This window comes from Papilio xuthus, unplaced genomic scaffold, assembly GCF_000836235.2.
Source record: "Papilio xuthus unplaced genomic scaffold, Pxut_1.1 DF825946.1, whole genome shotgun sequence".
NCBI classification, from domain to species: Eukaryota; Metazoa; Arthropoda; class Insecta; order Lepidoptera; family Papilionidae; genus Papilio; species Papilio xuthus.
In genome coordinates, this window is record NW_013532703.1 from 5,154,149 (window position 1) to 5,180,612 (window position 26,464).

The 26,464-nt window shown below is 35.7% G+C and overlaps 2 protein-coding genes across 3 annotated transcripts; one reads left to right on the plus strand and one right to left on the minus strand.

Annotated features, from left to right (window-relative positions):
- Positions 1-10: 10 nt before the first annotated feature.
- On the minus strand, positions 11-16,382 carry Sos (Son of sevenless). 2 transcript variants are annotated; one of them, XM_013321721.1, is made up of 35 exons: positions 16,002-16,382; positions 15,293-15,412; positions 14,915-15,052; positions 14,438-14,614; positions 13,592-13,795; positions 12,935-13,064; positions 12,392-12,495; positions 11,722-11,889; positions 11,373-11,437; positions 11,055-11,185; positions 10,751-10,851; positions 10,342-10,456; positions 9,981-10,122; positions 9,463-9,604; positions 8,876-9,056; positions 7,919-8,027; positions 7,494-7,650; positions 6,935-7,114; positions 6,497-6,592; positions 6,001-6,183; positions 5,505-5,667; positions 5,302-5,423; positions 5,092-5,211; positions 4,818-4,926; positions 4,278-4,361; positions 3,929-4,079; positions 3,672-3,731; positions 3,156-3,285; positions 2,766-2,871; positions 2,374-2,443; positions 1,291-1,374; positions 1,156-1,208; positions 970-1,064; positions 544-716; positions 11-109 (listed from the first exon to the last, which is right to left on the minus strand). In XM_013321721.1, exons 1-35 carry the CDS (start codon positions 16,095-16,097, stop codon positions 52-54), a joined length of 4,317 nt encoding a protein of 1,438 aa, XP_013177175.1. In that variant the 5' UTR covers positions 16,098-16,382; the 3' UTR covers positions 11-51. The 2 variants fall into 2 exon arrangements, with proteins under 2 accessions (XP_013177175.1, XP_013177176.1); XM_013321722.1 differs by having other exon boundaries at positions 3,156-3,282; positions 16,002-16,378.
- A 350-nt stretch (positions 16,383-16,732) lies between these two features.
- On the plus strand, positions 16,733-25,963 carry Sir-1 (sid-1-related gene1). Its single transcript, XM_013321867.1, has 20 exons — positions 16,733-17,059; positions 17,274-17,343; positions 17,492-17,594; positions 17,976-18,077; positions 18,332-18,444; positions 18,800-18,903; positions 19,058-19,145; positions 19,385-19,468; positions 19,749-19,882; positions 20,299-20,423; positions 20,590-20,685; positions 20,938-21,061; positions 21,561-21,636; positions 22,151-22,327; positions 22,718-22,835; positions 23,179-23,301; positions 23,849-23,965; positions 24,238-24,370; positions 24,736-24,940; positions 25,497-25,963. Exons 1-20 carry the CDS (start codon positions 16,953-16,955, stop codon positions 25,671-25,673), a joined length of 2,376 nt encoding a protein of 791 aa, XP_013177321.1. The 5' UTR covers positions 16,733-16,952; the 3' UTR covers positions 25,674-25,963.
- The last annotated feature ends 501 nt before the right edge of the window (positions 25,964-26,464 follow it).

Below are 26,464 nucleotides of genomic sequence, written 5' to 3' on the forward strand. Positions count from 1 at the left end.
GGGGCGAGGAGGTCGGGGCGCGCGTGGCTCGGTGCGCGGCCCGGGGCGGCGCTAGGTGCGCGGCGCCACTGCAGCAGGAGGCGGCTTCGGGGGCAGCCGGGGCGCCAAACTATACAAATAAAAAAAAACAAATTCACAAATGGAATGCTGTTAGTAGCTAATGTAGTACTTTTATTCCTTCAACAAACGTGTTTTATAGTTACTATTGTTTAGGTATACCTAACTGACTATAGTCAATAGTTCCGTGCTATTTCACGCGCGTAATATAGAATCGTTTGTAATCAAAATCTTGATCACGTGTACACGCGTATACGCACATGTAAACGTATACGTACACGTATACGTTCATGTACGCACCAGTATATACATTTAGACATTAGAATCCTTTGGCGCGAATGGCGTGCTTTCATTACAAAGTCAAATGTCAGAATGATTAGTGATGGGACATGAATGTCGACATTTTAGTTATGCTAGTGTTGCGCCAGTACACCGGCACAGTGTCGGATTTTCTTCCTAACAGTATCAATGTAATAATGTACTCACGAGGCGCTATGGTGTCTCCGCTGCAGCAGGGCGGAGTGCGCGGGTCGCAGCAGTTCAGGCGCAGGTGCTGGTCGCGGGGGCAGCGGGGGCGGAGTGCCGGCTGCTCCGCTAACCGCCACCGCCCCGGACGGTGACCCGTTGCCGCTTATGTTTCCCGATTCACCCCATGTCGTCTGATTGTAACATATATGAATATTAAAAGTACTCCGTGTTTAGTATCGTTTACTAATATTATAGATGCGAATTATTAGATGAATGGATGTTTATTCGAAGGTATCTCTAGAACGGCTGAACAGATCTCGATGAAATTTAACAAACATATAGAACATAGTCTGGCAGAATACTTAGTTTATATTATATGTTTTTTGCACGCGGACGAAATCGGGGGCAATAGGGTTAGTGTAAAATTTAATATTGTGTGGGTACCTGATGTAGCGGGGTAGGTGGGGCGGCGGAGTCCCGTCTCCTGCGAGGCGGCAGCGGAGGTGGCAGGGGAGGAGAGACGCCGCAGCCCTCCGTTGCTAAGAATAAACATATATAATTTAGATTTCTTATACTAAATTAACACTGAGGACACACGAGGCCCGGAATCATAAAGTTTTAAACACTTACAATGGTGCGATGTAGACGGAGACACGGCGGACGGAAAGTTGAACGCCGCAGTCCTGAGAACATTTGATATTGAATATATTAACGATATATTACACATAAATATATACAAAAATGATATAATCATTGAAACAATACCTCTGTTCAATATTATTGCATTGTGGTAAGGGGCTGATGGGTGGCGCGGGGGCGGGGGAACGCTTCGGAGACATGGCTGGCGTTCTGAGAAGAAAAAAATCTTTATTCACTAAACTAAAAACACATAAATACAAAATAATAGTGCTAAAAAATTTTTTTTATTGATAAATGATAAATATATTACTATTGTTTTTTTTAATGCGCGGAAAACTGCACTTACTGAGTTGAAAAATAAAAATATAAAGACCAGACATCGTTAAATTGGAAATATAAAAAATTATCAAGTCGGATAAAAGAGGATTTATTTACATAGGTTATTAGATATGAGTGAAATGTTATATACATTAAAATAACGTAATCACAACACATGTTTAAGTATCAGACTACATTTTTTACAATTATCATGTCAAATTAATGGTAAATAATTTCATATATAAAATTCTCGTGTCACAATTTTTGTTCCCATACTCCTCCGAAACGGCTTGACCGATTCTCATGAAATTTTGTGAGCATATTGTGTAGGTCTGAGAATCGGACATCTACTTTTCATCCCTCTAAATGTTAAGGGTAGTCCACCCCAAATTTTTTTTTTAGACAAACACGCGGACGGAGACGCGGACGACAGCTAGTAATTTCATAAAAAAGAGCCTCGGTGGCTCAGTGGTCAGTCACTTGACTTACAATCTGCAGGTCCTGGGTTCGAATCCCGCCATGTACCAATGTGTTTTTCCATTTCCGATTTACATATGAACATTTATCTGAAGTTCTTACGATGACGGAAAACATCGTGATGCAACCTGCACATATCTGAGAAGAAATTCACAGACATGTGTGAAGTCAACCAGCACTTGGCCAGTGGTTGACAATGGCCTAATCACCCATAACTTAGGGTAGCCCCTCAGTGGGAAGTATAGTGAGCTGATGGTGAATTTCATAAAATGCTTATACTTTGTCGGGGAAACGACAAATTGCAACAGTCCGTGTATGGCCAGCGGGATTTTTTAATGGTAAATGGCTAAAGCAGTCCGTGTGTCGAACCTTAGTTGTTGTTATTGTATTTATATACCTATATTATAAACTTACCTAAAGAGATCATGATGTTTTGGGCTGGGAAGAGGTCTGTCAGGGGGCTCCGGTGGTGGTTCACTGGATGCTGTAATACATTCATTATATAAAAATCTTATATAACAATAGAAAAAACAACAATTTGTTATTTAGATATATTAGAGGAATATATAATAAGCGAGCGTAGAAAACTGTGTTAAAATAACCGCTTATCGATAATGAGTGAGCGTTACTTTCCGAGACCAAAATCTCTGTATAAATAACATATCATCATCCCTGTTATTATCTCTGACAAGACAGAGACAACAAATTGTTTTAACGTGGATTTCGATATCAGAAACTTACAGTTCAACAGATAGACTTGCATATCACAATGATAGTTATAATAGAAGATATATGCCAAGGTTTACCATTATGCGAGGGCGGGGAGGCAGGCCTGCGTGGCAATGGGGGTGGTTTCTCGCCCTCCGCCCCCGGCCCGCCTGCACCACGCGGCAGCAGTGGGGGCACACGTTCCTGACACAATTACAAAAATATTAGAAAACATTATTCAAATAGAGTAATAGTAATCCAAACTGAGTAAGCCATAGTTTCTCTCTAATCTGAGTTACTCGCTTTTGGAGGTCATGACTCTCGCTTATAGGGGTTTCTCTCTAACCCGAGTTTCTCGCTTTTGAAGGTCATGGCTCCCGCTTATATGGGTTTCTCGCTTATCCAACTTCTAAAGCAAACTTTATAGTATCTGTTTTGTCAAAGATATGTATGTATCACTACAAATGTGTGAGTTTGACAAGAGGTACCTGTGGTAGCTGTTCCTGTCGCTTGCAGCCGAGATGTTCAGCACTACGGGAGTAGAACACCTCCGCGTCCACAATAGCGCTGCGCGGAGACAACGCCGGCGTGCGACGTGTTAACGTTGAACAGTTACTGTTGAATACATAAGTTAATTAGTCACTTAGTTATAATAAAAGAAACCATAAAATCTATATTTGGACGTCGGTGGCTCAGGGGTTAAGCAGTACACTTGTAATCTGCAGGTCCTGGGTTCGAATACCGTCATGTACCAATGTCTTTTCCTATTTACATATGTACATTTTTCCGACTGATTTATATTGATTCAACCTGTACAAATCAGCACACAATTTCAAAGGTATGTTTGAATCTCCGGAAAAAAGGCGGCAATGCGGCTTGCCACCCATCACATTCGGAGTTGTCCACGCCAAATGAAGGTCCGTGGCCACTGCTTACCCTTCTAGGTTACAGGCGTGCATTGGGTAGTTGTAGTATGTTTTTTTTATGAAAGAATAATAACTAACCGATCATGTCTCGGAGAATGATTATCCCGGGGCGAAGGCGGCTCGTCGCGTCCACTGTTCCTATATAAAATTATCATATTAAAAACACGGAACTTAAAACAATTTTCCACTAGCGCGACTATCTTTGCGATCATTATTTCTTTAAGTAATGTACTATTTTGATTACTCGCGTCATCCTAAGAGCTTATTTACATGACAAATCTACACTAAGGGTGTCCCTTAGTGATTAATGACTCTGAATACGACAGTTTACTTACTTTGCATTCAACATAGCAGTCGACTTGCTCTTGTCAAATAACGCAAGGCCCTTGTCGAATAAACTGAACTGTCCCAGCTGGCCCAGAGAACTACTGGAGCCGCGCTCCAACCTAGGACTCGTTAAAGAACCTCGCTCCTCGTTACGACTACCTGTCAACATAAATAAATAATCAGTTACCTAAAATTCAACGATTATCTTATTTATCGATATATTTATGTTTTCTGTCTACCTCAATTATTAACATAGTCTGGAAGAACACGACTACTAATTAAGTTTTAAAATCCTCGCGAACAGAGTCGCGGGCTACAGCTAGTGTTTAATATAATAGGATAGCACAGTATATGTACCTTTATCGTCATGGTGCAGCTGCAGCGAGGTGACGGAGGCGCCATCCCACGTGCTGCCGCTAGTCGGTGACAACTGCGACACACCTGTATACATTTCATTCTTTAAAGTTCTATACATATAAAAAATAAATTGCTGTTCGTTAGTCTCGCTAAAAATTGAGATGGGCTGAACGGATTCATCTTATCTTGGTCTTGAAATGTTCGTGGAGGCCTAAAGAAGGTTTAAAAGGTGAGAGAAATTCGTATACTTGCCGGGAAAACCCTAAAAACAACCCTTTTCCCATATAAACGGCTAAATGGATCACGATGAAACTTGGCATATATGTAAAACATAATCTGGAAGAACACATAAGCTAATAATTATGTTTTTTATTAATTATATCGAACCTTGATAAGCGAGAGTCAAAGGCACCGAGTATTTTTTCTCGCTTACAAAAGTTTACCTCTAACCAGAATTCCTCAGTTATGGAAGTCGTTCGTACCGACCGCATAACTCTCGCTTATCCAGTTTTAAAAAAAAAAAAACGTAAATTAACTGACTTAGATTATCATCAGCACTGGATGCGCTGGATGCGGAATGGTGCGTGGAGTCGTGCGAGCGTCGTGACAGCTTCACCGGTTTTAAAGATAATTCGGGATACTTTCTTGGCTGTAAAGAAAATATGGCAATTATAAAACACTAGCAATGTCCTATGGTTTCTACCGTTTTTATAAACTCTTGAGGGTTCTGTCTAGATATTTTTCTAGACTAGTAAGATAATATTAAAACAGTTATAGAAGTAACGCTATTATTTTCTTATGTATATATACTTACAAATTTAGGCATCTGTTTGATAGGTGGTCGGGGTTCGATCTCCAAACTCTTTGCATAGAGGTAATTCGTCACCTCATTGTCGTCCATACCAGGGAACGGCTCCAACGATTCTAGAAATGCCTGAAATATTAAATATAGATAAAATTAATTGATTTTACTGTCACTGGCTGTTAGAACCTCTGGATTGTATAACCCTAAGGGATGACTTACCCTTGTTTTGGGCTCTATAGTGAGGCAATAAGGTTGATTTTGGTACTGTTGAATCTCTCCCGTAATCTCCGCTACTTTACGTCGCTTCGAGAAATTTATTAGTTCAGAATTAGGAAGGAAATCTGCAAATAAAATTAGCTGTCTAGAATACAAATAGGTTATTCAACACAGTATTATAAATACAGTTTTATGTTATCACTTACCGAGATTACCTTCCTCTATATGCAATATATTAGTTAAATACATGCCAAAGAAAGGCACGCACGGCGGGTTTATACTGCGCAAGCGTTCCTGATACCTTCTGAAATGATCCGAATTCAGTTCACGGAACTCATCTAACGCTCGGATCAGTCTGAGGGGCACCATCTGGCGGAATAATAAGTAAAAATAAACTTTAACAACCAATCTTAATAATGTTACAAAATTTTAGAAAATTAATTAATATTTACTAAACTGTATGAAACCTACAAAAAATGTGTTTTAACATGAACAATAGACTGTTAGCAACAGCGCCACCTATCACTAAACTTCGACAATTTATCTTGCTAGCTTTTGACCGCGAAGAATTACAAAATAAAAATTATATTACCTATGCCTTCCCCATTCATACTCATTGAGATTTGTTAAGTCATTTTGTAGATACCTCGTAACAAATATCCATCCATCCATCCAAATATTAATAATATTAGTAAAATCTACCTGAAATGTGGCTCGTAGTCGATGTACGGAGGCGCTTCCGCAAGCTGCAGCGACAGCCAGCACACCGTTGAAGTTGTTGAGGTCGCGCAGCGCCACCGCCAGCTCTAGGAACCGGCACACCACAGCCGCACGCTCCTCCAAGTTTTCACTCTCCACTATCCATTTTTCCATCCATCGTGTGAACTGGAGATATGAAGATATATTTAAACCTCTTTTCCACTAAGCGACTAGCTACGCTAGACTGGTATTTCGATATGGACGTATGAACCATTTCCACTGGCGCGGGTTAGCTTACTGTGTAAAAACTTTTAAAGTGATTAACTAAATATTTAAGCACCTACATCAGCTCACAGAGGGGTTCTGAGCCTACCCTAAGTTTGGAGGGACGGCCACAATCAACCACGCTGGCCCAGTGCGAGTTGACTTCACACATCTTAGTATTTCTTTGCAGATATGAAGCACCTTCATGTTTTAATAAGATTTTATTAGTACTTACATTGGTTGTATGTTTTATTATCCTCAGGAGATTAGGGCTGGTTTTATCCTTGTCCTTTTTGGTCCATACCGCGCCTACAAGTTCTGATGGTTTCACCTAAAAGCATAAAATAATACTTTTAACCCTTTATCTATGACCGGTACTTAAACACTTTGGGCAGAATCTTTTGGAATATATGACCAACTAGCTGTCGCCCGCTACTACGTCCGCACGGAAATAAAAAAAAACATAATAAGCAGCCTATGTATTCTTCCAGGCTATGTTTCATATACGCCTAATTTTATCGTAAGCCGTTCAGTCGCTCGGGAGATACCTTCAAACAAACATCCATCTAAACATTCGTAATACTGATAGTCAATAAAAGGTCAGTTAAGAAAAGTCTTAGTGTAGATTTAATAAATCTATAAAGGGATGGTAGTGAATGAATGGTGTACCAACCTGTCTGTATAGTTGAAATTCAAGCAATGTCAGTTGTCTAGCTAACTCCAATGGGTGCAACACTAGAGGGTGCCACGCGTGCTTCTCCGGATCCCCAACGTGCCGCAACACCGCGGGCGGAGCCCTATCGAACACATGAGACACGCCTCCACCTAACTCCAACTCGTTATTCTGACCACTCTGTTGAAATACAAAATTTAGTATTAAATTTGATATACATACACAAAGCTTAAGAAAGTGAAGATTTACTTGATTAATATGATTTAATTATCTCAAAGTTCCTGTAGAAAGTAAAGTCAAACCTGGACAAGGAGAAACTTCTGAAAGCAAGTCATTGTCCGGTTCCAACGGATGAATTACATAATATGCGAGAAGCCAGAAGAGAAGAAAGAAGAAGAGAGTTTGAGAGAAACCTCTAAAATGCAGAAAAATATCGCGGTTCTTTGGACTCTCGATTATCCTGGCTTGACTGTATCAATTAAAATTTAGGATTTAAATATTTACCGAATTTATATTGCAATTTTAAATACCATGCTCGTTTATATGCAACAAAACGTACCTTTCTCTGCACAGTCTTGAGCACGCTTTGCACCCACTTCCTCATGGGTTTCCCATCCACCGACTCGAGGAAGTCCCGGAGCCGCTCCAGCAGCGCCGGCTCTCGTTCAAAATCGTAGAAATGTTGGTCCACCCAGTGTCGCAGCACGTTGATTACTCTGTCACATTGATAATATTAACGGGTAAAGTCCGAAATCGCGGTATTTTTAATACATCTGGATTAAATTTAAACCGTCTGATAATCGCCATAGCAATATCGATCGGATTTTATAAGCTTTTTATACTTTCTTTGATAAAAGTAATTAACACAATTTTAAAACCTATCTCAAGGACCTAAGATTGTTTTCGAGGGAAATTTGAAAATCACCTTGACATAAAATTTACATGTTTTTTTAAGATACATATGTCATAAAAACGCAATCATACCTAAATTTGACAGGCTGTTGAAACTCTTTCCTATATCTCTTCCAGTCTTCCCTCGCTGTGTTCTTGCTTAACTTCTCAGCGTCGCTACTCGCTGTACTCTCCACACAATCTGTTCAAACAAAAAAAAAATAAGGGTTATAAAATATATTGTGGCTGTATTTGCTTCATTTTTATTATATATCTTTACATTTGATTGTAAATACAGAATTTGCCTACATTTATGTCACGAATTGTAAAACCGCGAATAGGGAGAGTTGACTTTATGTAAAAAGTAACAAGATTTTTTAAACTTCACATGCAATATTGCCGTTTCTTCTTATTGTTATTTATTGCCTACATTTTTATATATAAAAAAATAACACAATACATACATTTTATAGCACTAAATACTTTACCAATTTCAATGTCCAATATTGATGTGTTTGGGCTAATATCTTTCTTCAAAGGCTTGGTCCTTACGACTAGCATGCGCAAACACGGAAATTTTGTTAATAAAAAAAGAATTAAAAAGCGTTCTTACGATTTAGTACATAAGATAAATTCAAAGTACAAAATAAAGTCGCATACATTTAGTCACTGTGGAGAAAACTATAACAATTATGTAATACACAGAAAATTTCAGTGATTCTTTGTTAGAGCCTCAAATTAAACCGATTTGTATGGACAGTTTCAATTTTTTTTGGGTCTAGGTCACTTACAGTGCCCTCCCCCCATCCCTTTATACCCCACTACATCTAACATTGTATGAACGTAACGACTCTTACGATGTTCCGAGCAACAAATTTGTATGAAAGACTAGATGTTGCTCACGACTCCGTTCGCGGGGTTTTAAAAAAACTTAAATTAGTAGCCTATGTTCCTAGTTAAGATGCAATGCAGCAGTTCTAGAGGTACCTTCTAACGAACATCCATCCATCCATCCAAACAATAATATTAGTAAGATTGAATGATACATACCTATTCTTGGCGCGTCATACACCTCGCTAGGTTCAGGTATCTTGAAGCGTTCAATCAATAGATCCAATAGTTCACTGGGCGAACAGAACGAACGATACGTGGTGAGGAATGTTCGTACTAGGTTCAAATCTGCGTATATGTGATACGTTAGTCTTTCAACTAATTTCAGTAGCGTTGCTCCCTGGAAGCGAATAAAAATATTTAAACTTTTTAATTATATTATATTTTCGTAAGAGAAAGTTCAAAATAGTAGAAAAATACTTAAATACAAATATACGAGTTCATAGAGAAACCAAACATCATCAAATATTTGCAACCTTAACGGCTGTATTACTCTATCCTACTATGTCCCTAATGCCTGGTTTACATTACGCCAGTACAGTAAGACAGTAGTGCTCAAAACAAACTCTGGCATACAATTGGTATAATGTAAACGCTAACTGGTAAGACCCAATGCTGGGCCACCGTCACAGTTCTACTGAACTGGAATTATTTTAATTTAGCTTTTGCGCATTCCCATGGAAGTTGATAACCTTTTGTTACAAGGCCCACTGTTCCTTTGGTTTTTATTATATAAAAAAACTAACCTTAATTAGTGGTACAGGCGATGTGTTAGGTGAGGCTCGTTCTTCCAGTACTATGTTGTCAGGTGAGTCGGGTACAGCAAACCGGTACAAGTGGACAGGCGGTAGTTTTAAAGGATGCCGCCTCTCTAGATCTAATAGAATGCTGTAAGAGATACAACGTTTATAAGATCGATTGTTGATGACCTCGAGAATACTAACGGATCAAGAAGCTTGTAATTAACTTAAAAAATAAATCTGCGTGTAATTTTCATGTACAATAAGATCGAATGCGGATACTGAAACCGCTACTATGTTTTGGCGTGAATACGGAATTTGTTTACGTTTTGTCCACGCCAATTGTGTAACGGGACCGCGAATAAGGAGATTTTATTGTATATTATAGTAAATATCCATGTTAAATCCTTTCTTGTTCAATTTTTCAATTGCACTTTCTAACATAACACAAATTGCTATCTAGATTAGCTTTTTAGTGCATTTTTTTTTAATTTCTAGATAGCTTGAACGTAAATGTTACAAACCTGTCCAAGCTTCTATCCAGCATTGGTTTAGTATTCAACATAACAAGGTCACACATCCAGTTGCGTTTCTCCGCACAGGAGGCCGCTGCAAGCAGCACGGGTGGACCAACACGAGGGCACAACTCCACCATATGCCGGCCCTCTGCAAACAAAACATAACTATGTTATAGCGCCATCTAGCGGAGGAATCTAAAACACATGCTGTTTTACCTACACTATAGCGAACTGTTTTACCGACATTCATCAATAATATAGTAAAGATGTACAAAACTAGCAGTTTTCCTTTCCATACCAAAAATTTGCTAAACAATACTATAATTTAAATTGACAATAATTAACCTATAATGATTTATTTGTTTACCATCAGTGTCAGGTCTATCCACCAATTCCAGTTTCCGTACATGTAATTTTTCTTTTAGTTTCAATTGCTGTCCACCGCTGCCTCCAGCTGTTAGACCGCTACTATTGACTGCCACCTAAAAATAATAATTTATACACTTCACATTTTAATAGAAAAAATTTACTAAAGGGAATAAGAAAACGCTAAATATAGAATATAGCTGTCGCCCTCGAAACCTTCGGCACCGAATTATAAAAAAAAAGTAGCCTAAGAGCTCAGCCTAAAGAACACATTTCTTTCAGTCTGTGATCTGTATATATGCTAAATTTAATTGTGAAACGTTTATCCGTTCTGGAGATATCTTCAAACAAACATCCATCCATCTAAACATTCGCATTTATAATATTAGTAAGATTAAGTTAATACTAACCAGACTTGTTATAGGTTTACATAATAAAAGTAAACCGTCGAAGAGATACGCTCTTCGCTCTGCTATCCTCTTGCCGGGTCCAATCTTGGAAAGTGTGTCCTCTGAAATTTGAAATTAATTTCCCTCAAAAAAATAATAGAACTAATTGCTTTAATTTTCAACATACACTACAGTATCAAGGGGTAAATAAAAAAGTTGTTAACCCTACTATTGATTCATCATTAGCTAACTATAAGTCACCACTAAGGGACTCGGTGCCTACCCTAAGTGACTAGGCCATCGACACTCTTTCTAATATATTTACCTCTAATAAACTCATTGCACCACTGTCCCACATCCCGGTTGTCCCAGTTGTCGACGAGCCGTGCCAGTTCGTTGCACTTCTCTATCGCTAGTTGCCGTCTCGTTCTCGCAGCAGTCCTCAATGTTGCCTCCCTAAAGTTCATATTATTTTAAAATTATCATAAAAAATATTGTATTGGTCATTTTGAAGCATTTATACGGAACTATGTAACCGTAAAATCCTATTTCCGTAACATTTGTATTAAAACATATTGATATCTCTCTTTTTCATAGGGAGAAAGAAAGAGAGAGAGAGACAGATATGACCTATTTTACTTACATCTTAGGTCCATTCCCAAGTGCTTTTGTCAACAATTTCTTTATGGGATGAAGGTTGCATTCCACCTGGAATAAAGAAAAAAAATATTACATTAACATTATACAGGATCTTTTAAATCTTACTAATTTTACTAATATTATAAATGATAATGTATAGATGGATGGATGGATGTTTTTTTGAAGGTATCTCCAGAACGACTTAACTGATCTCGATGATATTTAGTATATATATAGAACATAGTCTGGAAGAACACATAGACTACTAATTATGTATTTTTTTAATTAAACGCGGATGGAGTCGTGGACAACAGCTAGTATTTACATAAATTTTTACAAAAATATATACTTACTTGTTTAAAACTCTCTCTGTCCTCAGAGGCAGGTGCTATTTGTAGCAAAGCAAGCACGTAGTTGTGATACAGAAACACATGTGCTACCGGTGCTAGAAGTAATTTGGGCAGATAGTATTTCACTGCTAGACGGAATCCATGACCCGCTGTATCTAATCTCTCTGATAACTGAAATAAAAATATTTATATATATGTAAAAAACTGTAATGTAATGTGTGCGTCCCGGAGGCCTTATATAGTTCTCTTTTCCTTCCCAGCCTCTTTCTTATAAGGAAAGAATGGGAAGTAGAAGTGGACTTTCCGGATGAGAGGATGCATGGGAAGGGAAAATTTTTCTCTCTGTACATTCTCTCCTCTATCGATTAAAGGTAGGCAACGCAAATGCAACGGTCACTTCGATATTTTAGCGATTTCAGGTGGCCGCTTGCTCGTTTGCCATCTTCTGATATATATAAAAAAAAATTAAGGAATTGAAAAATTTATAAGAAAAACTCATCGGTCTTCATTAACGCTATAAATCACAAAATTACTATTAGAATATTTATCTGTTTGTCAATTTGTCTGTGACTTTGTTCAAGCTAATCTCGGAATTGATTTAACAGATTTTAATGCAGTTTTCACTATTTTACTAAGCAATTTTCCAAATATTTATATGATAAAATGTACTCACCACTGGATCATCAACAATATTCTGTAACGCTTCGCGCGATTCTTTCCTTGTCACAATGTTTGCGTACCTAACATACGCACGGAACTCTTCTACTTCAGCTAACTCTGCATAAGAAAAATATATTAGTTAACACATTCAATGCTACTATGACTTTTATATATTAAAGTGAAGTCACTCGGTCAATCAATGGCGGTCAACATGTTAATAGTAACGTAAATTAGTACATAAATTGTTTAGATTTTAGTTTAAAAGTAGTATACTACAAATGTTTAATCAATAGAGCTATTTAAAAACTAATTTACTAATTATTGTTAGGAAGAAAATTCGACACTGTGCCGGTGTATCAGCGCAACACTAGCCTTATTAAACCAAGTTTATGTCCCTTCACTAATCAATTTGACACTTGACTTGTAAATAAATCGCGCTATTCGCTCTTAACAATAATGTCTAAAAGTATGTAGAAACAACAAAAACAAATTGCAAAGCTATTTATGTATAACCTAAGGATAAGTAGTAAATAACAAAATAAACAACAAAATTTACCTTCAAAACAACTTCCAATATATGGTGTTGGTGAATCTTGTGACATTTCCATAGCATCTTCAAGGTTACCAAGTAATGTCACTGTTAGTTCATAAATATCCACTATATTGCCAAATATTAAAGATATCGCCTGCAACAACAAATATTCACACTTTACAAGTTGCGGAAAAACTTCATACATATATACTAACAGTATTACAAGATTATGATTCATTTACAGTCAAACCGGGATAAGTGAGAAACCTCTACAACTAAGTTGTTGTCCGGTCCTGGCAGAGTATCTTCTTTAGCAAGAAACTACAGTTAACAAGAAAAATATCGTTGTACGCTTAACTGTAGTTTATTCAGGTTTGACTGTATATAGGTTAATTATAAGGTAAGACAAGAGGAAAATTATAATTTAATTGTTAATTGGTTAATAATTTGCCTTTTATATAGATGCAATGTATACAATTATTTACATGTTGATAACATGCATGCTGTGTGCCAATATAAGCCGGTATAAATGTTGTCATATATCTTGGCAGCTCGGAACATTACATGAGACAACACAGAACGCAAATTTCAGTGTAATGGGACGTAAAGAAATGCGGTGGTGAGGGCACTATCCAGATGAGCCGCCAAGATATTTCAAAGGATGTATACTGTCTAACTCACCCGACTATCCCTTTCAAGTATCTTTTCCAATTCATCTTTGAACACTCGTATGATGAGATGCAGATCTCGTAGGAAGTTCCGCTCATCCGCAAGGAGGTCGCGCACCAACTCGCCGTATGTCAGCGAGCCCCGTCGCCCGCGCCGCTCCCCCGCGGCACCCGCGGCTAGTAACTCCGGTTCTTGGTAGAACATGTCCATTAATACCTGGTGGAAAGTATAATGAATTATGCCAGTAGTGAGTCAAAGAATTGTGTCAACTCAAACTAGATGTGACATTTCTATAGTTCAAAGCATACCCCAGAAGCTGTAACTTCCGGGTCTGTTAATAAACAGTGACACATTAAGTTAGTCTGTAATCTGTATAAATGGTACTAGCTATCGCCCGCGATTTCGTCCGCGCGGAATTAAAAAGAAAACTTAATAAGTAGACCATATGGTCTTCCAGGCGATGTTCTACATCTATTCTAAATTTCAGCGAGATCTGTTAAGCTGTTCCGGAGATACCTTCAAACATCCATCCATCCATCTAAGCATTCACATTTATAATATTAGTAAGATTGTTTTGCTTATAAGACAGTTAAATATGTAACTAATTTTCTTTTTTTGTTTTATTTTTTATAATCTGTTAGAGTAAGTATTTTGTTATAAGTAAATTCTATGCTACAATGCCTGGAAAAGGCAAACTGTGCAACATAAATAAATGACTTTGGGCTATCATAAAGGTTTTGGGTGTCGGATCTAAATATAAAGAGTCTGTACTCTTTATATTTATGCAATTACTTTATATCTATATTATATCTGTATATAATTTTCTTATTCTGATATTAAAAGTAAAATTGCACTCACTTTATCTGCACACATAGCAGTCTTTATATCACTGCACGATATCGTCTGGTAGCCAGATTTCTGTGAGATTTTCTTGACGAATGTACCGGCCAGCTTTAGTATGTCACCACTCACGTACTCCAGAACTGCAGTCATAAACACTGACACTGACGTATCGATTTTGTAGAGAAGCACCTCCTGTGTGACATGACAAAAACGTTAGGATCAAAGAACATGAATCAAACCTCAATCCATGTCTTAGCAATATGTTGCAGTAGTCACATCTGTGTGCTGTGACATTTATTTGCTACAAATTTTTGGGATGCAATTTCAATTAAAATAATTATAGGGTTATATTCTGTGTCACTAAACTTTGTAATAAAAGTAAGTTATTTTAAAGGCCTAATTAATACATGATTTATTCCACTATTATAACAAGTACATTACGCAAAGCTAATAGTAACCAGTTAAAGAAAGGTGGGTAAAGAAGATGGTAACCTTTTGCAGCAAATGGTGCAATTTCTCAACAGGCAGGAGCAGTCTCCGGCGACGATTAGTTGCGGCCTCACGAGCATCAGATAACGCCCACTTGTCCAGAGGTGTTGGAAATGTTCTAGCAACTCGCTCTTCAACATCCTTGGAAATTATAGTTTTTAGTAATTTTTTTTTCACTCGAATTTAATGTATTGTTAATATAAATATATGTCTTTATCATTGAAATTTTACAGTCTGAAAAAGTTGTCTTTAATCTTCAAGACATTTATAAGATTAAAATAGAGTTTATTAAGTTTAGTAGCGCTAGTTTTTGCCTTTAATTAAATAGGTAAAGGTCTAATTGGCTTTAAAAACAGTTTGCTTGCTTCCTTATTACTGTACCTGGACTGTGAGTGGTGAAGGGACCGCACATAGCATTGCCAGCAAGCGTAAGCAAAGTGACTCAACATATTCAAGAGCACTCTCCTCAGCTGTTAATGTTGGATGCACTGACTCCAAGACCTATAAAAGAAATCAATTATTGTATATATTTTGTTGCTTTATGATTTTAATAAAATTCTTCGAAATTTTTAAACACTTTATTGTGTAATAGCTTTTAAAGTTATAATGAATAAGCCCCTAAAACATGTTTACCCTTATGACAATAATTAATATTTAGACTAAAAATTTAATATTTTAAAAACATACTCCTACGTTTTCATTTATGAATCTAATTTTCAAAATACAACTTTTTTCAGTCAATTATAATTTTCAATTTGGGCTTTTATTTTTATATTCAGATTTAAAATATAGCAAAAATCTGAAACCTGTGCACTCTGATATACAACACCTGGTTATACGAACTAATAAACATTTTTCCGTATTCAAGAAATATCAGTAAACAAAGACAGTCGCTCGATTTGTAACTATATAACATATGTTTGAAGTATTTAAAGTAAATAAACCATATATTTGTATAAATAACATAAGCCGAAGACAACTTATAACAAATAGAATAATTTTTATTACATCAGAACTGTAAAATTTGATTCTTAAGTCCGCATATTGTTTCGGGTGAGATAACTATAAAATTGACATATTGTACACAAACCTTGCGTAGAGAGTTGACGAACAGGCCTCGCCATTTCTCTGCATTATCTGGGTCTTGGAAGTCGTAGCCACGACTCTCCTCCACCGTCGGTAGCATTTTGACCCCCAGCCCTGCCCCCAAATCATGTAAACATTTGCTATCACACCAACTTTACATAAATCACCATTGCGCCTTTTTAGGAAACCTACAGCTTCCTAATCTTTAACTATCACTTTTAGTGCCAATTATTACTATCGTGGGAAGATTTTAAAATTAATGACAGTGTTTATTAGAATTAGAACACAATACAGAAAAATATATTCTCAAGCTCATTTGATCGGCGAAACGACGCCATTTTCAATTTATTTACTATGTGTTTGTTTCTCACTACGGCAGCAAGGTTGAACTGAGCAAAAGCTTTGGCAATGTTATAGGCTACTCTGAGGAATGACGTAATTTAGCGTGCTGTCATTGGTGGATTGGTAGGAATTGACATTGCGTCATGAAAAACTTGGTTCTCGTCGCCCACAATTTTTCAAGAATCTATTTTGCACGATCATAATTATAAACCTTAATTTAACTTATTTTACTGTGAGTAATCATTTCTCAGAGAAACCAAAATTTTAACACTTATTTTTTGAATCGAACTCCATTTTCATCTTCTTTTCGGAAACTTTTATTATGATTTATCTAAAATCGTTGACATCAGGACACATATGATTATGACAGTCACTGATGGCATTGACATTTGACAGTTTGACAATCATCTATTTTTGTTGAGTTGTTGATGCTCGTGTATATTTTTATTCGCATATTGATTTACTTTGAGCTTGTGTTTGTGAAATTCTAAATCGTGAGATTAACAGCTAGGAGATAAGTTGTAAATATTTTGTTCCCTCTTAGGCCTTAATTTTTCATTCGGAGTTATTACAAAATGATTCAAGTTGGTTGACTCAATGATAAAGCATTGCGATGTTTTTGTTTATACTAAGCTTTCTACTTGCATTCAGAAATAATTGTGAAGCGCAGAATAATGCGGGATATGATAATGTGACTCATAGAAACTTTATTTATGATACGTAAGTCACATATTATTTCTCAAATACATTTTATTACTTAGTTAATTCTTTGTTAATATTATAATCAATATATTACTGACCCTTATCTGAATTTATGGACATGCATGATTAATTCAGTAAAGGTGTGTTGTTAAAAGTATTATCTAAGTATAAATATTTTTAAGAAACTGGTACTGGAAATACTGTGGTAACCATTATATCGTCTGTATTTTAGGTATGAATATGATAAAATAATAAGTGTGACAGTGAATGAGACTACAACACAGATACTTGACTTTACTGAGGTAAGATTAATTGATTTCAGTCCACATTAATCCATAGAGAGAATGTTAATAATTTGAAACATCCTATGATGCAATTTTGCACATTAGATGGTAACAAGTGTGTTATAATTTATAAAAATATAATGAATAGTTGATTTTGTTTTTTTAGGAGTCAAATAAATGGCGCGGTTACCCTAGTCGTGTACATGCCGCATTAAATGACACTCTTGATGGGGAATATCCTGTCTTCATAACAGCAACACAACAAAAGGGTCAGTATACTGACATATACACTAATAACAATAGATAAAAGATGTTTTTTTCATACCCATTACTATAAAATGTTTATTTTTTTATTTTTTAACAACTGTATATCATATTATATAACACTATCAAAATTTGTTTCTCACAATGCAATTACATATATCAAAAATTAGTCTTGGCAACAAACTAGCTATCGCCCACGACTTTGTCTGTATGAAATAAAAAAAAACTCAATAAGTAGTCTATTTGGCCTGGATGAACTATGTTCTACATTCTTGCCCAAGTTCTGGAGCCATTCTGAAGTTCCAATACCATACCTAATAACAAACATCCATCCATCCAAACATTCACATTTATAATATTAGCAAGATTGTACATGTTTTGTACAGGAGTTTCATCATGGGAATTACCATTAGTGGTGGCGACATCAAATGCTGTGCTGCAATTCGACGACATGGCGAGGACTTTATGCCCACATGATGCTGGATCCAGTAAGTTATAATCATATTTAATTATAGTTGTGCATTTATATATCAAGCAGACAGATTGTTATTTTATATATGGATTATTAACTATGTGCTGTACATTATTTACCTACTTTATATATAATGAGTTTTACTCATAAATATATGTATCTTTTGCTTTGAAGTTGCTAAACAATTATTGATAAATTTTATCCAGAATAATTTTTAAGTTTTAAGGATGATAGTAAAATAGTTTTTTAGTCTGTTTATTTATTTAACAGATATAACATCAGAGAATCGTCCAATGATAGAAATAACGACAGCAAATCCTCGCAACACGTCTGTTAATATAAAACTACGGAGAGTTACTGATTTCTACGTAGAATTAGATAAGGTATCGGATAGAAGTCTTTATAGATTATAAAATAAGAAGATAGTCTTTATAGATTTTAATTACTGAAATACCTATACAAAACTATATTGACACTAGCTGTCGCCTGCGACTCCACACTCGGCGCTATGATTTTTAAAAAAGAACTTGATTAGAAACCTATGTGTTCTTCCAGACTATATTTTACATTTATGCCATGTTTCATCGATATCTGATGTGCGACTCTAGAGATACCTTGTGCCAAATCCATACATCCAAACATTCACATTTAACATATTAGTAAGAAGTAAAATGTTTCGGAAGTGGAAAAAAAGCGATCGATTTTTTTGTTGTTTTTTTTAATATGAGTGTATTACAGGAGGTACCACTAAATGTGACGCCGAGTACACCGAAATATTATTATTTCTCATTTGACAAGGATCCATTGAACGCGAGTCATATTGATAAATCTATATTACCAAGGTAAAGAATTAAATAAAAAAATATGAATCGTAATTGTGTGTTCTCATTCCCGAAACATCAATACAAAAACAAACTGTATGTTTCGGCAGTGGAAACACGTGGTAAGAGTATCAAAGGTAATTAGGGAATTCTAAAAGGTTGATTTTTTGTGTAGGTTTAATTACACGATACCAAAAAGCGTGATGTTGATGATTGAATCTGACGACACAGTATGTGCTGTAGTTTCCATACAAAACAACTCGGTAAGTACTCGACTTCTGATTATAAACAAGAGAATCCACTAAGAAACATATGTTAGAACCCTAGCTGTAGCTAGCGACCCCTTTCGCGCGGAATAAAATAAATATTTAATAACCTGTGTTCTCATATGTCCTATATCTAGGCCAATTTTCATCGAGACCTTCAGCCGTTATGCCGATATCTTCTAACAAAAATCCATTCATTCACCAAATCTTATTATGAACTTTTTCGTTTTTTAAAGTGCCCAGTATTTGACAATGAAAAGGACATGCTCTATCAAGGATATCATCTGACCATGATGACTAAAGGCGGCATTATAATTACTGTAAGTTGTGCCTTTATATATCTTTATATTTCCTCCACTATATCCATAGATTACCATAAAGTACCAAGCCTATAAATGATTAAACATACATACATATTTAACTGTTTAAAAAATCATTACAAATATGACGAAAGCTTTGAAAAATATTGTGTCATAAAAAAACTAATACAGAGTAAAAAAAAATTGTTTGAAGTTATAGTATTGTCAAGTAATATTGCCATATGCAATCTTTAAATTTTTATTTATCTTCATTGTAAAGAAATTGTATTAACTTTTTCAGCAATCAATGTTCCCAGTGGGTTTCTATATAGTGTTTATAGTGAAGGAAAATAATGCGGACTGTACTGGCATCAGTATCGATAGTGCTTCCAGCTTGCAAGATTGGATAGTTGATGGTCGGGTGAAGAATTTTAGGTAAGTCTACTGAAATGGTAGAATTTTATTGTTATGGCAACATTGTTACATTATATTGGTGATTTACCTTGATTTGGCTTTTATTCTTTTATAATTTGTTGTAAACATTTATCTACAGAAATATGTATGATATATTCATGTATTAGCTGTCGCACGCGACTTCATCTGCGCGGGTTTAAAAATAATTAAAAGCCTATATGTTCTTCCAGACTATGTTCTACAATCAAATTTCGCGATCCACTGAACTATTTTAGATATACCTTCCATCCATCCATCTTAGTATATCAATATAAATGCGGATGTTTGGATAGAAGGATGGATGTTTGAATTTATCTCCAGAACTCTGTGTTATTATTTATTTTTACTACGCGACAGCTAGTATATAATATTAGTAAGAAGCAAGACGTATGTTCCAGATTCCGCGTGGTGCCTGCGTTGACGTACACAGAGTATATATCGGGAGTGTTGGCAGCATTTGCTCTTGTGCTTATAGTTGCTATATTTGCACCACTTTTGACTTTATTAAGATGTAACTTTACTGGTGAGATATTTTTACGTTCAATAAAATAATTGTTCTTTTGTTTCTTGTAAACTCCAACAGTCGTAGATGTCAAAATTAATGCTGTCTCTGTTTGTCGCAAAGAGAATTGTAGAGATGGCAATATTAATACAGATGTGATAGCTTAGAATAATAATTATGTTTACAGAAGAAATAACAATTATAGAGGATGAGCCGGGGCCGTCGTCTTCAGTGAATGTGACGTCCAGTGAGACGCAGCCTATCGCGCACACAGATGATTCAGGTAACCACTTATATTAAAAACACTGAAATACTCCCATATTAAGGCATATTTAAATTACTTAATATACATACAACTTTTATATAGTACTAGCTATCGCCCACGACTCCGTCTGTGTGCCTATATGTGCTTCCAGACTACATACTAAGTTTTGTTGTTAACTACCGTTTTGCATACCATCCATCCATCCAGACATTCGCTTTATAATATTAGTAAGATGTGTGTGTAACTTGCGATATTATATTTTATATGTAGATTCAGAAGTGGATTTGGAAGCAGAAAAAGAGCCATTGCCCCAGGAGATAGTGCTCAGTCCCCCGCTGACGCTGGCGGGGCTCAGCAGGGCGAAGCCCGGCGCGCATAGCAGGCGCTCTGATAGGTACTAAATCATTACGATTATAGCTTGTCTCCTAATTTTCCTATATCCTAGAACCCTTTATTCCCACACAAAAAGTACATAAACATAACCAATATAAAACATTCAAATAAATAAACACAATGTTACAAAAGACGGCAAGCTCAACAATGCCAAGGCTCTGTTGTTTTTCAGCTAGCCCCTTTAGACATATTATTTGCACTGATGTGGTAAGGTAACTTAACCTAGAAAAAGAAGTTATATTTTAATGCTAAACTGTTAATTGAATGTATATAAAAACGGTCAAATCACTGACGTATATTTGTCCGGTGCCGGCACCGATTAGTTTCGAGCCCATCGGGGGCTCTTCATCAGAGTGAGTGAGACTGGTATTATGTTTTACGTTTAATCGTATTTGAAGAATAATTCTTTTTAATATAATAATAAATTGTTTGTTCTTTTAAAACTACTTTTTTATTGATATATTACTTGCAATGAATTACAATATGATAATATTTATCAGGTACTTTTGGAGTGCTCTCACAGTGGCCGTGGTATACGCTTTGCCAGTTGTTCAACTGCTATCTACTTACCAACGTGTAAGTAATTTGCTTTGATGTTTTGTAGCAATCATTTTGTAGGGTAAATAAATAGTTAAGTACTATAGGATGTTGGTTGATAGTTTTGAAATCTTCACTAATATAAAGAGGAAAGATTTTTTTGTTTTGTTAGTATTCAATAAGCTACGAAACTAATAAACTTATTTGAAAAAATCCTTCACTGTTGGAAAGATACTGTAACCCCGCGTGACATAGGCTATGTTTATTATTAGGCGAATTGTCGCCCGCGACTCCGTTTATCCGGAATTTAATAAAACTTTATAATTAGCCTATGTTTTCTTCCATACTATGTTATACATCTATGTCAAATTTCATCAAGATGCGGCCGTTCTGGAGATACCTTCTAACAAACATCCATCAGTCTAATCTTTTGTATTCATATAATAATATTAGTAAGGTGTGTTAGATAGATATTTTTAATTCGACATGGGAAGTCGCGGACAACTGCTAGTATGTGATGATTTTAGAAGTTGTCATTTTTATAATACCGTAGATGGTGTTCCAAACTGGTAACCAGGATCTATGTTACTACAACTTCCTGTGTGCTCACCCGCTGGGCTTCCTGTCTGACTTCAACCACGTGTACAGTAATGTGGGCTACGTACTGCTAGGCCTGGTATTCATGGCGCAGACTTGGTGGCGACAGATCAGACCTGCTAATCATCCAAAGGTGAGATAGGTTTCCTACATATGTTAAATAAGGAGGAGGTTCTCAATTCGTTTGTTTGTTTTTTTTGTTACTTCGTAACTCCACTCTTTGTTGTCAGATTTTTATAATTATTTTTTTCTGCGAAATATATTGCTTCTCATTTGGTAGCTTTTTTATTTGCAAAATTTTATCTAAATGATTTTCAAAAATTTGTTTGTTTAATTGGTAGGTGTGTTGTTTAGTAGTTATTTCTCTGAATAGTAATAAAAAAAATATGCCAACGTACAGTGTAGGAAATTAATGTATGACCCACTAAACGACTTATCTTATAGGTGGGTCACAAATTAAATTCTCTGAATATTGAATGAAATTGATATCTTAAAAGCCTTTGTATTTACAATATGTCGACAGAATCTCGGTATACCTCAACACCACGGTCTATTCTACTCGATGGGTTTGGCGCTGATGATGGAAGGTCTGCTCTCGGCCTGCTATCATCTATGTCCAAATAAAATGAACTTTCAATTTGGTAAGTTTGAATACATAATCGGCAAATGATAAATATAAAACAATGTACTAGCTATCGTCCGTGACTTCGTCCGCGCGGTATTATAAAGTAATCTAGTAGTCTCCTTCAAGTCCTGTCAAAATCGGTGAACTCGTTCCGGAGAATTAACCAGATCAAACACGGCCTTGGGAACAGACACACAAACAAACATTATGCAATCGTTATCGGCTACGCAAATACTTATGTACGAAATATATTTTTTTCCAATATTACATACAAACATATCAATTTTATTTATATGTATAAATGTTAATATTTGAAATACATATAATATTTGATTTTTTTATTATCTGTTTTTACGCAGATTCATCGTTCATGTACGTGATAGCAGTACTTGTGATGGTAAAGTTGTACCAAAACAGGCATCCTGATGTAAACGCAAGCGCACACTCAACATTCATGCTGATAGCCGTCGCCATGTTTATTGGTTAGTGTACATTTATATATATATATATATTATTCATACATTTATTCAAATAAAAATTACAAAACCATAGAAATATGATTCTAATACAGCTAAAATAAAGTAATAAAGAAAACTTACCAAATCTATCTTTTTGTGTATTAGTGTCCACTCAAAGTCTTTAAGTGGTCGCTAAAGTTATTAACTATAGTGTGAGCGATTTTTTTATATCATAAGGTGGCAAACAAGTAAGCGGTCACCTGAATTTTCCGAAATAGCAAAGTATGCAGTTGCTTACCTTTGTTGCTTTTTTTTTGTAAATCGCTCTTTGACCTGTAATTTAAACATTACTAATAAATATTGTACTGTATTAATCGATCGAGGAGATGAAAATAAAGAGGATAGGTTCTCTATCTCCTTCCTCAAAAACTTTCCTTTTCCCATCTCTACAAGTAAAGAGTGTGAAGGGATTAACCATTAATTGTTTATGGCAGTAAAATATGTTTTATTATAATTACTAATAAAGAGGTTAATGATAATCGTCCAAAAAGTTTTATTCTTCTTTTTTTAGGTTATTTTGGTATCACATATCCGAGTGTGGCTTTCTGGATAGTATTCACAATCCTGCATCTCTACGTGTGCTTTATACTTACTCTGAAGATATATTACGTGGGTCGCTTCAGATTGGGTATGTTTTGCGATTTTTTTAACACCCCACTATTTTAAATTTGAACTGCTAAATAAGTACAAAAATGTATTACCATCTCTTTCATTTTCCTTGAATAAAATGAGATAACGATATAAATTAAAATGATGTTTAATTCATTCAATCTCTCAATAATATTAGTTGGTATTATTATACAGGCTGTTTGATGATATTAAAACTCTCAGTAATATAATTTGGTAATATACAGGTGTTCGATATTAGAACTCTCGGTAATATTCGTTGGTATTATACAGGATGTTTGATATTAAAACGTGCGTGGGTGTCACTGCGCACTCATGGACGGCGCTCCTTCCTGCCGAGTTACACAGCGCGGGCGGTCCTGCTGGCGGTCGCCAACCTCGCCAACTGGGCGCTCGCTGCTTACGGGTATGTACCACAAAGTAAAGGTTACTCTAATTGTAACAGCAGTTTGTTCTACGAAAAGCTGTAGTTATAGAAAACCTTTACACTTATAAATATTGAACCTTTCCTTCATATTAAATCCCTTTAGCGTTAAAACTGAGAAACTAAAAGGTAAGTTATGTTGTCTTATTTTCAGTCAAGAAATCTGTGGTATTCCTGTACCTATTTATAACGTTGATACACTTGTATAAAACATATTATTAATCCCCTCTTTCTCTTTAATAACAAAAACCATAACATTATTAAAACATTATGTATAAATAATATTACGGTGGTGAAACATTTGAAAATATAATTTCGGGACATCCTGTACATCTGTATACTCGCAGTATGTACTCACACAACAAAGACTTCGCGCGCCACCTCTTGGCGATCCTGATGGGTAACGCGATCCTGTACATGCTGAGCTATGTGCTGATGAAGCTGGTGCACCGCGAGCGCATCCCCGCCTACGTGTGGGTGCAGCTCGCCCTCGCGCACGCAGCCTGGGTACTGGCGTTGCTGCTGTTCCTTGACTCGCGCACCAAGTGGTCGGTAAGTGTATAGCAAAGCGACGTTGACCTTTATAAATCCACTAGTTGTTGGCGGAAATAAAAAAAATACTTAGCCTATGTGTTCTCTAGACTATGTTATATATTTATGCCAAATTTCATAGAGATCTGTGGAGTTGTTCTGAAGATACCTTCAAACTGACATCTATCCATCAGAAATATTTTTTTTTTAGTAAGATAACATTAGTATATGGCAAATTGGAGTTACTTTTGTGCAAATAGAGAACTCTGTCTACATCTCTTGGGTATGAACATGATTTATGTTGTTAGCATCTAGGTCTAGGCTTTCAAATATCTTAATGCTTAATCGCTTCTGACAAAAAAATCAATACGACAAAAAAAGTAATAAATTCATACATCCATACAAAAAATATTATAATAATATGAAGTAAAATAACCAATAGCTGCAAACTTAGGTATGTACATATTCCAAATGTCCAATTACATCGATGATCACTTTGGTGTTTCTGTTTGTTCCCATCTCTTATAACGAAAGGTTAGAAATTGTATAGAAATTTACTATTATTATCATATTTAAGGAAACACCGGCTCAATCTCGTCAACACAACGCAGCTTGCACTGCCCTGAGATTCCTCGATACACACGATCTGTGGCACCTCGCCTCCGCGGCCGCCATGTTCTTGTCCTTCAACGCTTTACTGGCCATTGACGACCCGCTAGTTAACACGCCGCGACATCTCATACCTGTATTCTAATGTACTGACATCTCTATCACATTAATGGTCGGTTTTTGAGACCAAAATCCCCGTAACAAAACATATGTGAAAGATAATGAAAGTATGATATGTTTTATACAGAGATTTTGGTCTCGAAAACCAACGATAATTGAATCATGGCTGAACTAACGTGGAGTCTGCTACACCTACATATAAAGTAGAGGAATTGAATTATAGCTTGACCGGGAATACAAAAACCCTCGCCATGAATGTGAAAATATAATATCTTTGCGTAAATCATAACTGATTGCAATAAAGAAGCCGATGGAAACATCTTTATAGTAGAATTTTTATATTCTCGGTTAGACTGTAATTCGAAAATTTTCAGTACAATCGTTATTTAATTATTGTATTAAAATAACTCATGAAAATTTTAAGAATTTAATTCCTAGTTATTCCTAATAAAAATGTTGCTAATTGTAGATAAGATATAATTCTAATGCCAAATTGATAAATGTATCTAGCTTAATAGAAAGTAATAGAAAGCAAATATGATTAATAAATCATATTTGCTTTCTATTACCGCAATACCACGAATACAATTATGAAATTGTACTAGCTATAAATATTGGGTAATTTTGCAATATAAAATTGCACAATATTTTTACATATGAGTTTTTCATATTCTAGATAATTTTATATCTATGATTTGATAAGTATATACAATTAAGACATCGGAAATGTTAATTTTATTCATAGAATCTCAACTACTCACTGTTTTAAATATTGAAATACTTTTATTGAGACGCTGTTATTTTTACAAAATATTC

Coding starts and splice junctions, on each gene's coding strand:
- Sos (XM_013321721.1), bottom strand. CDS start 16,097: ATGCTACCGACGGTGGAGGAGAGTCGTGGCTACGACTTCCAAGACCCA. Junction 9,057..9,462: donor CGCCTGTACCACTAATTAAG/GTTAGTTTTTTT, acceptor ATTCGCTTCCAG/GGAGCAACGCTACTGAAATT. Junction 1,065..1,155: donor TCCGTCTACATCGCACCATT/GTAAGTGTTTAA, acceptor GTTTATTCTTAG/CAACGGAGGGCTGCGGCGTC.
- Sir-1 (XM_013321867.1), top strand. CDS start 16,953: ATGTTTTTGTTTATACTAAGCTTTCTACTTGCATTCAGAAATAATTGT. Junction 19,883..20,298: donor GGTCGGGTGAAGAATTTTAG/GTAAGTCTACTG, acceptor CGTATGTTCCAG/ATTCCGCGTGGTGCCTGCGT. Junction 20,424..20,589: donor ATTAAGATGTAACTTTACTG/GTGAGATATTTT, acceptor TTATGTTTACAG/AAGAAATAACAATTATAGAG.